The sequence below is a fragment of the Bombyx mandarina genome, chromosome 22 (assembly GCF_030267445.1).
Source record: "Bombyx mandarina strain Sakado chromosome 22, ASM3026744v2".
Classification (NCBI taxonomy): domain Eukaryota; kingdom Metazoa; phylum Arthropoda; class Insecta; order Lepidoptera; family Bombycidae; genus Bombyx; species Bombyx mandarina.
The window spans coordinates 17,941,947-17,955,990 of NC_143228.1; the positions used below are offsets into that span (position 1 = coordinate 17,941,947).

Below are 14,044 nucleotides of genomic sequence, written 5' to 3' on the forward strand. Positions count from 1 at the left end.
TTTGATATTCGTTTCTACTATTCGACGATAGATGGCGGTTCTCTAACCAGCATAACGATATTACATGATGTACCCAAGTACTTTTAGGTACAGTGAACGTTATAAGGGACATCAAGGGACCGCAAAACAGAGTTCATCCATACTATCAGAACCGCTGGTTCATGAAACAGTGCGTTTCCAGCCTTTCTTTTCCTTTTCTGCCACGTATCACCCTGCTCTGGAATGAATTCCCCTCCATGAGGTTTCTCGAGCGCCCTTACATGTCTTTCTTCAAACGAAGCTCGAGGGAAATATTCAGCGGTAGGCAGTGACTTGGCTGGGCATCTAGTTTTGCTGGCGTCCATGAGTGACAGTAACCACTCACCACCAGATGGACCGTAAGTTTGTCTGCTTAATAAGGCAAGAATATTTTTTTGTCCTCTGGATCATAAACCAATGTTTCGTACAACTAACTAATTACTATTTTTTGTTGACCCAATAATCATATTTCCATATTGAAGTCGTTGTGACATAAGGGATGAGAAGCAGGGAGAACACCGTGCCCACTGGCTCACAAAAGCTACTTTCGCTCGATTATCGTTAGCTAAAAGCTACAATTGCACTAGTAATAGTAATAATATCTTAGCCGCAGACAGCGGTACATTGTACTGAATTCAACAACTGTATGTGCAACTCACTAGATTTATTACAAGTTTCCCTATATCACTGGGTAACTAGTTGTTTAACTTGACGTGTTTTGCAATACAGCCGCACCTGTGAAAATCAAGCGAGATGATTTTAATCCTTATTGGTATTTTTTCAAGAGCTATTTTCAATTAACCTGTAATAACAAATTTATATTGTACTTCTCTCAATGATGTTCGATTTAATGCTATTTGTGTATATAATTAAGACTTAATATTGATTGTGCAGTCCCTAGCAGTATTTAAACATGACCTTTTAAAGCGCTTTTATTAGCATGACCTGACTTGAATCAATGCAATTTTCAGTAATTTCCAAACCGCCGTTTAACTTGAAAACTTGCACACATATCAAGGATCGATCGATAACGACATAATATTTCAATTACGTCGGTCTAATGTCCTGGTAATTGTTCCCATTTCCATGTTGTGAATTGTTCTACGCTTCTGTCTAGAATAAACATCTTAATACTATGAAATAGCCTACGTAGATGTTTTAATTTGTATTATAATTCGTGCGATATTATATATTTACAAAAGAAAAAGAAATTCTGAGGAATTGTTTGAGATGATCCCATCATTTTGTTTTTACAATCGAATTGCCCGCTACCGGAGTAGAGTTCATCCATGCTACCTGGAGCCACTACGGTCATCCACAGTGCGTTGCCAAAGATCTTTTTTGCTACGTACCATCCGGCTTTGGAATGAGCTTCCCTCCACGGTGTTTTCTGAGCGGAATAACATGTCCTTCTTCAAACGAGGCTTGTGGAGAGTACTTAACGGTAGGCAGCGGCTTGGCTCTGCCCCTGGCATTGCCGAAGTCCATGGGCGACGGTAATCACTCACCATCAGGTGGGCCGTATGCTTGTTTACTTGCAAAGGACATTATGTTTACTTTTACACTGTTTTATTCAGTAAGCGTTGTGCACGAGTCATTCAGCCGACATTATTTCATAAAGATTAGTTAGCATTAGTGTGAGGCGTTCTATGTTACCTGACCACCAGCCACAATCTAAATTGTACCCAGCAAGTAATTCACGGGCATTAAGTTTTAAGTTAGAATGCGCGGTGCGTGCCGCATGAGCTTGCGTCACGCTCGCCTGCAGTCCGCACGTCGCGTCACCTCATTGTTCCGACACAATTAGCATTACATTCGCATTCCTCGACAACTCGTCCAAGCATTCAATTGTATATATTTAGTTAGTTTAGCGCAAAAAATATAATGAACGGTTTTTTGGTAATATAATGACTGATGTCATCGGGAAGTTGAATGAGAAGAGAGCTTGAGAAGAGAGCTTTGCACTTTTGAATACGCGATCAATCACACTCTGTTGCTGTCAAGAAAGTAACGAAACCCAGAACGACCCTGCTATGCTAGTGGGCAATGATAAGTTTGGTTAACTTATATCGTGAATAAACTAATAATATTTAGTCGTTTTCCCTACCTACTCGCTAGTAGTTCATGAGTGTCGTCGTGGCCTAAAGGATAAGACTTCCGGTGCATTCGTGTTGAGCGTCCAGTAACCATTTAAAATCAGATGGGCTGTAAGCTCGTCCACCCATCTAAGCAATAAAAAAAAATAGTAGTCTTGGGGCCTATTCCAGGTACGGCCGGACGAGTAGGTGAGTTCACGGGTTCAACCTGAGAGGCTTTATTAACACCGGCCCCCAGCAAAAGCAATTTTTCGTAAAATCTACCACCGGATCGGAATCGCGACCTACTGAGGAGATCTGGCAAAAAAAAAAAACAGGGCGATTTAGTCGTAATAATCACAGTTCGACCCCATAGTTCAACCAGTCGAATCCTGCGGTGTTTGTGTCGTGCTACCTAAGAGTCTTTATTTTTAGTAAATATTCTATAATATGTTGTTTCAGGTACATATATGCCGATACCAACAAGTCAAGGTAGGATGTCATAATTAGTGAGACTAAATCCAGACCCGTTGCACAAGATCCGACAAAAGCGACAAAAATACAATACAACAATATTACTACTGCTAGGGCGGTACAGCGATGAGAAAGCTCTGAGCGTCGTCGCACTTCGTGGAAGCTACCGTTGTATTTCGCAATCACCAGTCAAGCCAGTAATGCACCTTTTTATATGGTGCACTTTGTATAGTATACGAGAGATGAAGTACTAGTCACCTTGGTCTATAGTAGATTGAAAGCTGCAAAGGTTTCATTACCTGAGGATCCTCGCCGCCCCGATAACTCGGGTGCTCTAACGAGCACTTTAGCACATGCGGCGCTCTGATTGAGCCTGACCTGCTCAGTTCAAAAAGTTATTGTAGTAATCTAGCTTTTTTGTATGGATGGCAATCTTTGTATGGATGCGTCTGCGCTTCGTTGACTATTGATGATTCGTTAAATTGATAGGAGGAAACAATAACCAGTCGTGAATGTGAACATGTATTGTCCTTCACATCCGGCCGTTTCAACAGTACTTTTAGACCATGAAATTTGATTCCTGCTACTGATTATTGTCAAACTATGGATTTGACATTTTTTATTTTAAATCAAGGAGCAAATTGTGCATAGTTCTTTTGTGAAAACACACAAAGCGGCGCGATACGATAACCTTCTTATCGTGGCCGCCACTAGTTAGGTACATATCCGACCCAGACGACGACGAAGCAACGCAAAGGCACTGTCACCCGAAACATAACATGACGGGCCCCCTAGATCCACTCTCAGTGATTTGAGGCCCCTCAAGCAACGGTCACCGGCCTCGTCCAACTCGTTGATAACGATGAAGGGTTCGACGAGCGAACTAATCCATAGACACAGCCCACTGCGTTTCTCGCCGAATCTTCTCAGTGGGTCACGATTCTGATTCGGTGGTAGATTCTGTGTAGCGCTGCCTTTGTCGCTTCAATCCTTCGCAGAGTGTACATACAGTTTTCTAGTAGTAATTTATCTTGAGTTCACAGCATAAGTGGTTAGAGAGCTCGCGCTACAGGCTTCCATACAAGTGTGTTATTGTGTGTCACGATCCACTTTCAGCCCCACGACTCAGTGCGCTTCGGGCGTACGCACGCAACGACAGTTGAAACTTAACAAATATAATTGACATCGGTTACAAGTTCGACTGACAACCTAATTACCACTACATTGAGACGTCGATCATTTCAAAATTTCTTGATAGGTAGGCTATGAAGATGATACTTATTTACATTAGAGTACAAATGAAGAATACGTCAAAATTGAAATATGAACTTAAAAAAAAGAATAGTAAGAACTAGTCAAATAAACGTTATTAAATAGGGGTGTGGTTTTTATAATGGCTACACTCCATATTTTTTCGTTGGTTTCGTAAAGGCTACTAAGCGATTGGCCGGGAAATGGGCAGCAGCGTATATTCAAGGCGGATGTCAGGGCGGCGCGGCGGTTCTACTTTATAAATCATATTATTATGTCATATCGTGAAACGATCTTCAGATGATATATACAATATCAAATTTACAATATGAAATACATCTCAGTATATGTAGATACATACATGTAGGTATATTTTGAGTCCGCTTCATTCACCGTAATTAGAGCATAGAACTAGAAAGTGTAGCTTCACTCAAATCCTTGCGGTTGCCACTTTTACTTTGCTAAAAAATTGTCCATTACGCTATTGCATGGAAATAATTGTTTTCAAATGTCTAGCCTGATCGGGGTGCTAATCCGCAGATGATTTCAACAGGCTTTTAGTCACACAGAGTTCACCGAGGGAGGTTATGTAATTTTGTGTTTTCTTAACGGCTGCGATTATAATGTTTGAGGAGTAGCTTAGTTGTACACGTGTGATTACTATATGTCATGTTACAAGACTTCTGGGTCGTATTGAGATTGAGTTCTTTTTAACATAACTAGATCTAAAATAAAAACAGTCTCGATTGATGAGTACCGGCTCTTTGTCTCCTAGCTTTTCTCTTATTGTCGAAGGTGACCGCTTTGTGCAGTACTATATTTATCGTTTTTGGTAGAAGTATATCATTATATTTTTATTTCATTTGTTCTCATAAAAATGAGAATCAACATATTTGCAATACATATTTTGCATAATACGGTGCAAGGAGACAAAATAAAATCAGGAAAATCTAAATTTACGCGTGTAGACAAAATACTCACATATCGTTCTGAGTAGTTTGATACGATTGCAAATTATATTTCACGAGCGAACTGGCCTTAGAGCGAAGTTTTATTTTCCTTATTTACCTACATCAAATTTTCTAAGAGTGCATACATTTTTCACAATTGCTGGAAGAGCGCCACATTGGAGGCGCCAGCGTCAAGTGTACTCAATAAATCCTTCTATTGACGGATGAGTTCCAAGCAGGGCTGCCTTACGAATAAATTAAATTATACAATGCTTTCACCTCGAACTGTTTATAACCGATAGCAATAATGAAGATTAAAATAATTGTAAAATTTATAGGGTTTTCGTCACATGTGTTGGTCTTAGCTTATTTATGAATTCTTAGATCATTATTTTTGCTAAGTTTTACAAAATAAATACCAACAAGTTGTAAGTAGTTCGGTAGCATTGTTACTAATTGTTCCGGTAACAACCCTAGAGCCGGTTGTCGCGTCCGTCGCGTCATCGTTCCCACGCGTTACTTCACTGATTTATGCGCTGCTGCGTGAGGTCCTATACTAGCCAATTTTATTGTTCTGATAAAGATAAAGATTACGGAATTGTAGAACAGCTTAACAGAATTAATTTGAATATAGCATGAGTATGTCGCATGGTGTAAGGACCAATGAATAAAAACAGTTACAGCGCGTTGTGGTTGCCCGCATTGCTTAGTCATTAAACACTCGTATGCTTATAAGGTACAAACCACTATGATGTTGATGTAGTAATGATTCATTACGTCCACCGGTCACCCACCTCCGTACTCAGGATCTGATGTTATCATTGAATGGTGTAGATGAACAGGTTTCGGATGTCATGGAGACATATATGCCATTTAGAGAGCCCTAAGCCTCAATAGAGACTTGAGGCTCTGAATAACGGCTGTTCCGCGCCTCAAACAGCTGCATCAAGTTGAACAGGGATCTTAATTTGTATCCACCGAACCAAATGTTGTCAGTAGAATCCAAAATAAAATTCGCTAAAGTAACTTAAATTTAATATCAAACTCATTTATAAAATCACTTACAAATAGACATAAAAGAGTATACCATTATTTCTTAATGTCAGCATGTGGGTCAGTTGAACAGCAAAACTGGATTCGAATCCAAGGCCGCATTCTCTAATTAACTGATTTACATATCCAGTGATCTTTCCGAGCGGTGCGGGCGGTGTGCGGCAGACATCTCGCAATATGTCACGCGCCGAGATAACAATTAATCCTCTGCTGTTTAGAAATCATATTCATAGAGAATAGTCTGAGTGATTGTTGATTGATTGTTCAATCGACTCACGCAGCTTGAAGTAAGAAAACCATTTCGTACATTATCTACACTGTGTCGGTACAGAAGAAGGCTACTTGTAAATTATATTAAAATATAATTTTTGGGTGTTCCTAGCTCCAAAAAAAACTTTTTGTTAAGTCTTTATTTTTATATAAATAACTAGCGACCCGCCCTCGCTTCGCTTCGGAAACATTAAAACACACATGAAACCAAAAAAATAAAATAAAATTTAAAAAAGTAGCCTATGTTCATCAGGGACAATGTCGGCTTCTAATGGAAAAATAATTTTTCAAATCGGTCCAGTAGTTTCGGAGCCTATTCGAAACAAACAAACAAATCTTTCCTCTTTATAATATTACTAGCGACCCGCCCTCGCTTCGCTTCGGAAACATTAAAACACACATGAAACAAAAAAAAAAAAATTTTTTTTTTTTTAAAAGTAGCCTATGTTCATCAGGGACAATGTCGGCTTCTAATGGAAAAAGAATTTTTCAAATCGGTCCAGTAGTTTCGGAGCCTATTCCAAACAAACAAACAAACAAATCTTTCCTCTTTATAATATTAGTATAGATAATATTAGTATAGATTATAAAGATCGACGTAGAACTTTATATTATAAACTAATCGTAAATTAAAAAACTGGTAAAATAAAATAAATTTTGCCTTGATATATCATCATAGTTGGGTAGAGCATTGTTTGCTACAAGGGCTACAGTGAGCGTCAGCTGCATTACATGCATACTTTTCAGAAGCATTAGAATAAAAATCAAAGAAAAACCCGTTTTTCCATCGCAGCACCGGAACACAAGTCATATCTACTGCCTAGAACTGCTTCGCTCTTCCACAGCGGTTTCACGGTCGTGAAATTAATCCTTCTTTTCAATGCTTTCCGCGTGGTGTCAGAAGTCCTTCGGAAATTGGTATGAGCGACGGCGATTGCTTAAGATCAAGTAGAGCGTAGGCTCTCTGCTTCTAATCTGCTTCTATCTTCTGTCTATCTATCTGCTTCTAATAGCCGATATATTTAGACGCTTCTGGTACAGTTTATAATATTGTTGTAATGTTGGAGATTTCAAATTAATACAATAATTTTAAATAACTGGACCTAATGAATTAGGTAATTACTATATTATTAGGAATCAGAAGAAAAACCATTAAAAAAAATAACAATTAGCACACGTTTACAGAGACTTAAAACAATGACTCACGCACACCATGTCCACGACTACCTTCTCTCACGAACGCCGCCGATCGAATGAATGTTTCGAGCAAAGACGTTGCTATTTATAGGCACTGTACCTTCAACATTATTATAAAATTCGTGTTTCCTAAATTAACACTTAAAGTCTTTGAATGATGTTCTCTCGACGAATGTCAACCGACAAATGCGCGGGTGACGGAGCTGCGCGCCGGTTTTATACCCTTTTTGTAGGGTATTCCTTACACGGCCTCTCCTGACTGTGGTTCGTCCTCGACCACATAACTGGGGTCCACTCGTAACGATGATGCGGAAGCGTGCGAAAGATCTTGTTAGGTCCACGCCTCCCGAAAGTTCGGCAAAGCAGCCGTCCCAGCTCCAGTCTGCAACCACGATGTGAGGCTGCACCACGTGTGGCGGGCGTCCCGCTCGACCATCCTGATAGATAATCCTGAAAATGCAGGCGGAGCGCATAAGTAGCTCAGCAGGACTGCAAACGAACTACTCACCAAAGGCATCATAGTCCCCAACGAGTGAAGCAGCAGGCCGCAGATCGAGCGACATCGCCCTCTGCGTCACTGCCAGTCGTACGGCACCGGAAGTCGGCGGCTCGCGAGCATCACGTGCAGTGTGCACACGAGCAGCACGTGTGATAGGCACGCCAGAAACAGGCGAGCGCGCGCAGGCAGCGGCACGCGAGCAGCACGTGCTGTATGCACGCCAGAAACAGACGAGCGCGCGCAAGCAGCGGCACGCGAGCAGCACGTGCTGTATGCACGCCAGAAACAGACGAGCGCGCGCAAGCAGCGGCACGCGAGCAACACGTGCTGTATGCACGCCAGAAGTAGATGAGCGCGCGCAGGCAGCGGCACGCGAGCAACACGTGCAGTATGCACGCCAGCAGTAAGAGAGCGCGCGCAGTTACGGCACGCGAGCAGTGCGCGCAGCCAGCGGCACGCGAGCAGTGCGTGCAGTATGCACGCCAGAAGTAGATGAGCGCGCGCAGCCAGCGGCACGCGAGCAGTGCGCGCAGTGTGCGCGCCAGAAGTAGATGAGCGCGCGCAGCCAGCGGCACGCGAGCAGTGTGCGCAGCCAGCGGCACGCGAGCAGTGCGCGCAGCCAGCGGCACGCGAGCAGTGCGCGCAGCCAGCGGCACGCGAGCAGTGCGCGCAGTATGCGCGCCAGAAGTAGATGAGCGCGCGCAGCCAGCGGCACGCGAGCAGTGCGCGCAGTAGCAATCATCCTTAATGCGCATATTCCTGTTATTATCCAAGGGCCAGTGTGCGTCGCCCTTCGTTAAGTGTCTTCTGCATTTGGTTACCAGTGATCCCTGTAAAATGGTCCCAGACCCACTCGTACGAAGATCGTATTAAAAACGTACGAGTGCATTCCACACGCAGAGCGTATTCAAACGTGTGAAGCTTCCCGGCACGCCGACCATACTCAAACGTGCCGAGGCTTCTCAATACGCCAGTCTAGGCCGATCGTATTGAGGCATCTCACCGTGTAGAATTAATTACACGAGTGAGGGATACGCAAAATGGTCCCAGACCCACTCGTACGAAGATCGTATTAAAAACGTACGAGTGCATTCCACACGCAGAGTTTATTCAAACGTGTGAAGCTTCCCGACACACCGACCATACTCAAACGTGCCGAGGCTTCTCAATACGCCAGCCTAGGCCAATCGTATTGAGGCATCTCACCGTGACTCCGAGTGAGGGATACGTAACTAGAGAGCAATCATCTATAGCTCACCCTTCAGGTTCACCATAGGAATACGTATATCTGTGAACAATGATCATTATTAACTTTACTGACTCTCAAAGAAGGCAGCACACGTCTCAGGGGTCCACTCGCCCCGCCACGACACCATATATTGTGCAGCTGCTTGCGTAGTTTTGCCATAACTGCCATTGAGCAGCCGTAGGATAGAGTCCACTGGGTAGAATTTCGACAACCTTATACGGGCCACGCATGCCGGAATCAAGTTTACCTGCCGACCGATATTACGCAGCTACCGGCACGTCGCTTGCGTGCTACTGCCGCAGGATTCATCGAGGGGCCCGAGCTGGCGGCAATGCCCGTGAGGCACCATCCTCACCATTCGGTAAGGTTCACGGATTGCCGGATCTACATTTCCTGTAGACTGTGAGTTATTACCCAAACAAGATTATCGACATTAAAAACGGCTGCTGCTCGTCGGTGCCCATCCACGCGAGCATCATATCGCTTTTCACTTCGTGGTACCAATTGATGAGCTCTACCTCGACCTAGTTCTCGACGAACTCACCTCGAACGATACACCTCAGTCGTGACATCAGTAATTAGAGTCCTCACCACAGGTGTGGTGGCGTTTTTTCTACCAGAAGCTGCAGGGCGAATGTCTGTTGTCTTGCATTTTGTGATGTTCAGAATGAGCTGTAATCTCAAAAGTTGAGTTGACCATTGCTATTGCCAACATAGTCCCGTCTACTTGTTGGGTATTATGCGTCACTGGTGACAACTAACCTGAACCCAACAAGGACTCGGCCTAGCCGGACCTCCACCAAAAATGAAATCAAATCGTGAGTAGATTAGCGTTCGCGGCTCTAACCTGAGGGCCCATTATGCCCCGTATCACTATTAAAGTTCCAAGTTCTATCAGAAGGAACCCATTCACCTAGCCACACCTTTGCGTTTCCCTTTAAGCAATTTGCCACATGTGACAGAGTCTTATGGTCGGTCCACCCGTTTAAATCCTTTGCACATTGCATTGCATTGCATATTGTTAATATTACAAAATAATTCTGTGATCTTATAAGCTGGACTGCCTTTACGGCATCGATAATCGCTTGAGCAAGCGAGGGGGTCTCTGAACCGCGCAGGGCTGAGTCCGACACACGTCCCCGGTCCGCGAGGCTAGATTTATCAAGTGTAGCGTGTGTGGCAAGGGAATGTGTGTGAATGGTCTCCATCACACCTGGTGTCGGGGTTTGCGATCGCAGCGGAGGGGTGTGCGTATTTAAGTCACGGTCATGATTGCTATGAACACCACGACGCGACGCCCTTTGTGAGTGATCGCGGGCTCGAGATACATAACGAGATCGACGCGAGCGTCGCGACCTACGGTCACTTCGTTTCAAACGATATAACGCGCTGCGTGATCGACTAGATCGATATGAAATACTGCGTGAATCGCGCGACCTATCGTGCAACACACGATCGTTGCTACTCGAGCGAGTATCACGCTAATACGAACGCAATCTATGGCGGTAGCGGTCCCGTAAATGATTATCACGAGAGCGGGAGAAGTCTCGATTACGCGAGCCATTTTGACGATGCCGAGAACGTCCACGTGACGTACTTCGCGGCATTATTTAGGTGTAAATACACACACACGCACTTTAAAATGACTATACACCAGGAAATATACGTAAAAACACGAAAACGAAAGTAACAAAATATAGTGCGGGTAGTTGTGAATCACCTGTTGTCTGTGGGCTTTGAGTTCTTTATCCCACTTCTGATATTAGGAATCAGAAGAAAAACCATTAAAAAAAATAACAATTAGCACACGTTTACAGAGACTTAAAACAATGACTCACGCACACCATGTCCACGACTACCTTCTCTCACGAACGCCGCCGATCGAATGAATGTTTCGAGCAAAGACGTTGCTATTTATAGGCACTGTACCTTCAACATTATTATAAAATTCGTGTTTCCTAAATTAACACTTAAAGTCTTTGAATGATGTTCTCTCGACGAATGTCAACCGACAAATGCGCGGGTGACGGAGCTGCGCGCCGGTTTTATACCCTTTTTGTAGGGTATTCCTTACAATATTATAATAATAATAGAAGAAAGAATAAAAATCTAAAATATATAGTAGATTTCAATAATGAAATTGAATGTTGAAATTAAGAATATGAAATAAATGGCAATAGTTGTCACTGTACATAACATTTAAAACGTTGCACTTGTACATACTAAATGCTCCGATCACGACAGGGCTGGTTTTAGAGTTTATGTCACAAGTCGGTTCAATAATTTAATTAGCATTCAGTGTATCGATTAAAACTATTATAGATTCGTTTTTTTAACAACTATCCTTGTACGTCAGCACAAAACATTAGCATAGAATACTATGTCAATAACTTCCACTCGATATGATTTTATCAATTATTTGAACAAAATATTTCATAACACATATCTAAGTAACATGTTGATTTACCATACAATGCAGATGTTGAGATACGACGATGTATCGAGTGAACATTTGTTTGGTTTTTGTTAATAGTCAACCTCGAACGCGCCGCCCGCTGTTCAGATTGTCGATATCACTCGATTCACTGATGGAGATTTGCATATTTGTGTAATGCCAGATTGATACTTAGCTGCTTGTAGTGGCCTGAGTTTTTATTGCATTGTGTTGTGTGAACGGCTGTGCCAAATTAATAGTTTAACCTGCTATGTGTATTTACGAGTGGTTTATAATGACGGATATGGACGACTCCATTATACTTATAAGATAAGCCTCAAAAATAATTCTGCTACCAGGATTCACGCACAACGCAACCTGAATGGAGCCAATCATTTTGAAATATGACGACGAGTTGTAATTCTCAATAGGAATAGTATAATATGTCCTTTGATAGAGACTACCGATTGCTTTTCGACTAGGTTTTGGTTAGATTTAGGTGAGAACGTAGATCCATGTCACTACGGACTATTGAACGGGAAACTGTGAAGCTAGTGTGTGTCTAGTCGTATGTAAATCGTATTTTAGTTGCATGATTTGTTTATTCGTGCCCTTGTTTAGACGCGTTCTTCGAGGCCACCTTTTGTTTGAACGTTTATTGAGCTATAATTATACAATTGCATGGTTCCAGTGACCGCGTTATAATTTGTTTTATTTAGTTTTGTACGAAGCGAATTTGTGATTATTATATTTTTAGCAGTTTTGCAGTCTACAAAATGGGAGTAAACCTGAGCATATCTGAAAATAATTATTATAATTTAGAGATTCAAAGATACTAGAGGTCCCGCAGTAGTCGAAATTCGACTATAATTAATTGGGATTGTAAGTTTGTACACTATTATGATTGTAGTTTATACTTCTATAATCACAAATTTCGCCAAGACTACACTATAAAAATATTAACAAAGACAAACAATATTTAATCTATTCTCAATTTGACAACAGACGCCAAGAACAAAAGTTTGACAATAAATAGTATGCATGCGTGTGTGCGTCAAATTCATGGTACCTACGTAGTGTGTGTAATGTTTTCTTTATTGATTTAATTTATCCTTTATGCATTATTTTAAAAAAATATTAGCATTGTGCACTTCTTCTCTATATTCTCTATAAGTGTGGAAAAATTCTTACTCCTCCGTCCGCACAATTTTCGTAAAAAGGGATACAAAGTTTTTGCTTCACGTATTAATATATAGATAACTGAGATAAACTAAGCTTCAGCTGACAATTTTTTAAGCGTTGTGTGTTATGATGCTAGCACAATTAGATAACGTTCCTAGCTTAATAATGAGGTACGGTTTCATCTATACTTCTATACTATATGATATTAAAAAGAGGAAATATTTGTTTGTTTGTTTGTGTTGAATAGGCTCCGAAACTACTGAACCGATTTAAAAAATTCTTTCACTGTTTGGAAGCTATACTGTTCCTGAGTGACATAGACTATAAATGCTTTTTGAAACAATTAGAGATCCTTACTAAAACTCCAACATTATTATTTAAAAAAAGTGTCGCTGCACCATATGTCTAACCATTATAGTTATGCCGCAATAAGTGTTCTTTTATTTAAAAAAATAAAACAACGTCAAACCTCGGTGAAATTTTTGTTAAATACCCGAGCGGAGCCGGAGCGGGCCGCTAGTCAAATATAAACTCACTACAATTTGTATTTTTAACAAAAATTAAAGCTGCATTGCGAACATAAACATGGAAGTTACAAATATCACATATCGACTACATTATTGATGACCGAGCTCGACGCTATGACGCATTGATCGTGATCCTTGCCTCTGGATCGGATATTTATCCCGTCACTCAACATAATATAATCAAGCTAAATTAGGGATGTGGATAATAATCAGTCAGATTGTTTAGAAATATTAAAGTAGGGATGTACATACGTAATAATTGGTTTGAATAAAAATCAAAATGACATTTACACAACAACAGCAACAAAGGAAGTACATTATTTGTCAAGAAGCTTCCTGCGTTTAGCTTTTTGTTGAACTATGATCAGAATGGTGGACATCGCATTACTATGAAGGCTATTGTACACAATAATTGTATGAAATTATACAATGACACATCTCTGGGTCGACTCAGGTAGATTTGATTTTAATAAACTCTCGTGATGCTACTGTGTTTACGAATGCTCACTGGTCGTTGTGGCCTAAAGGATAAGACGGGAATGTTCGAATCCCACTGGCGGGTACCAATTTTTACTATGAAATACGTACTCAAAAATGTTCCCGATTGATTTCCCCGGTGAAGGAATAACATCGTGTAATAAAAATCAAACCCGCTAAATTATAATTTGCGTAATTACTGGTGGTAGGGCATCTTGTGAGTCCGCACGGATAGGTACCACCACCTTGCCTATTTCTGCCGTGAAGCAGTAATGCGTTTCGGTTTGAAGGGTGAGGCAACCGCTGTAACGAACTATATACTGAGACCTTAAAACTCATATCTTAAGGTGGGGTGGCATTTAAGTTGTAGATGTCCATGGGCTCCGGT

General features: G+C 41.6%; 2 protein-coding genes across 3 annotated transcripts in view; one reads left to right on the forward strand and one right to left on the reverse strand.

The window, feature by feature from the left end:
* The window catches only part of LOC114240072 (uncharacterized), a 118,428-nt gene that overhangs the window by 78,155 nt on the left and 26,229 nt on the right, over positions 1 to 14,044 (forward strand). The window contains exon 2 of one of the 2 annotated variants that reach the window (XM_089736856.1): positions 2,556 to 2,585. The exons of the other annotated variant lie outside the window; for it this stretch is intronic. Within the exon in view, the coding sequence (XP_089592982.1) occupies positions 2,556 to 2,585 (30 nt within the window). The remainder of the gene's footprint in view (positions 1 to 2,555; positions 2,586 to 14,044) is intronic. 2 annotated transcript variants of the gene reach the window in all.
* LOC149500412 (uncharacterized) lies at positions 7,268 to 8,812 on the reverse strand. The gene has a single exon (XM_089736860.1). The coding sequence runs from the start codon at positions 8,540 to 8,542 to the stop codon at positions 7,907 to 7,909; it is 636 nt and encodes a 211-aa protein (XP_089592986.1). The 5' UTR covers positions 8,543 to 8,812; the 3' UTR covers positions 7,268 to 7,906.

Excerpts from the sequence above, each read along its gene's own strand:
- LOC149500412 (XM_089736860.1), bottom strand. The coding sequence starts at position 8,542 with ATGCGCATTAAGGATGATTGCTACTGCGCGCACTGCTCGCGTGCCGCT.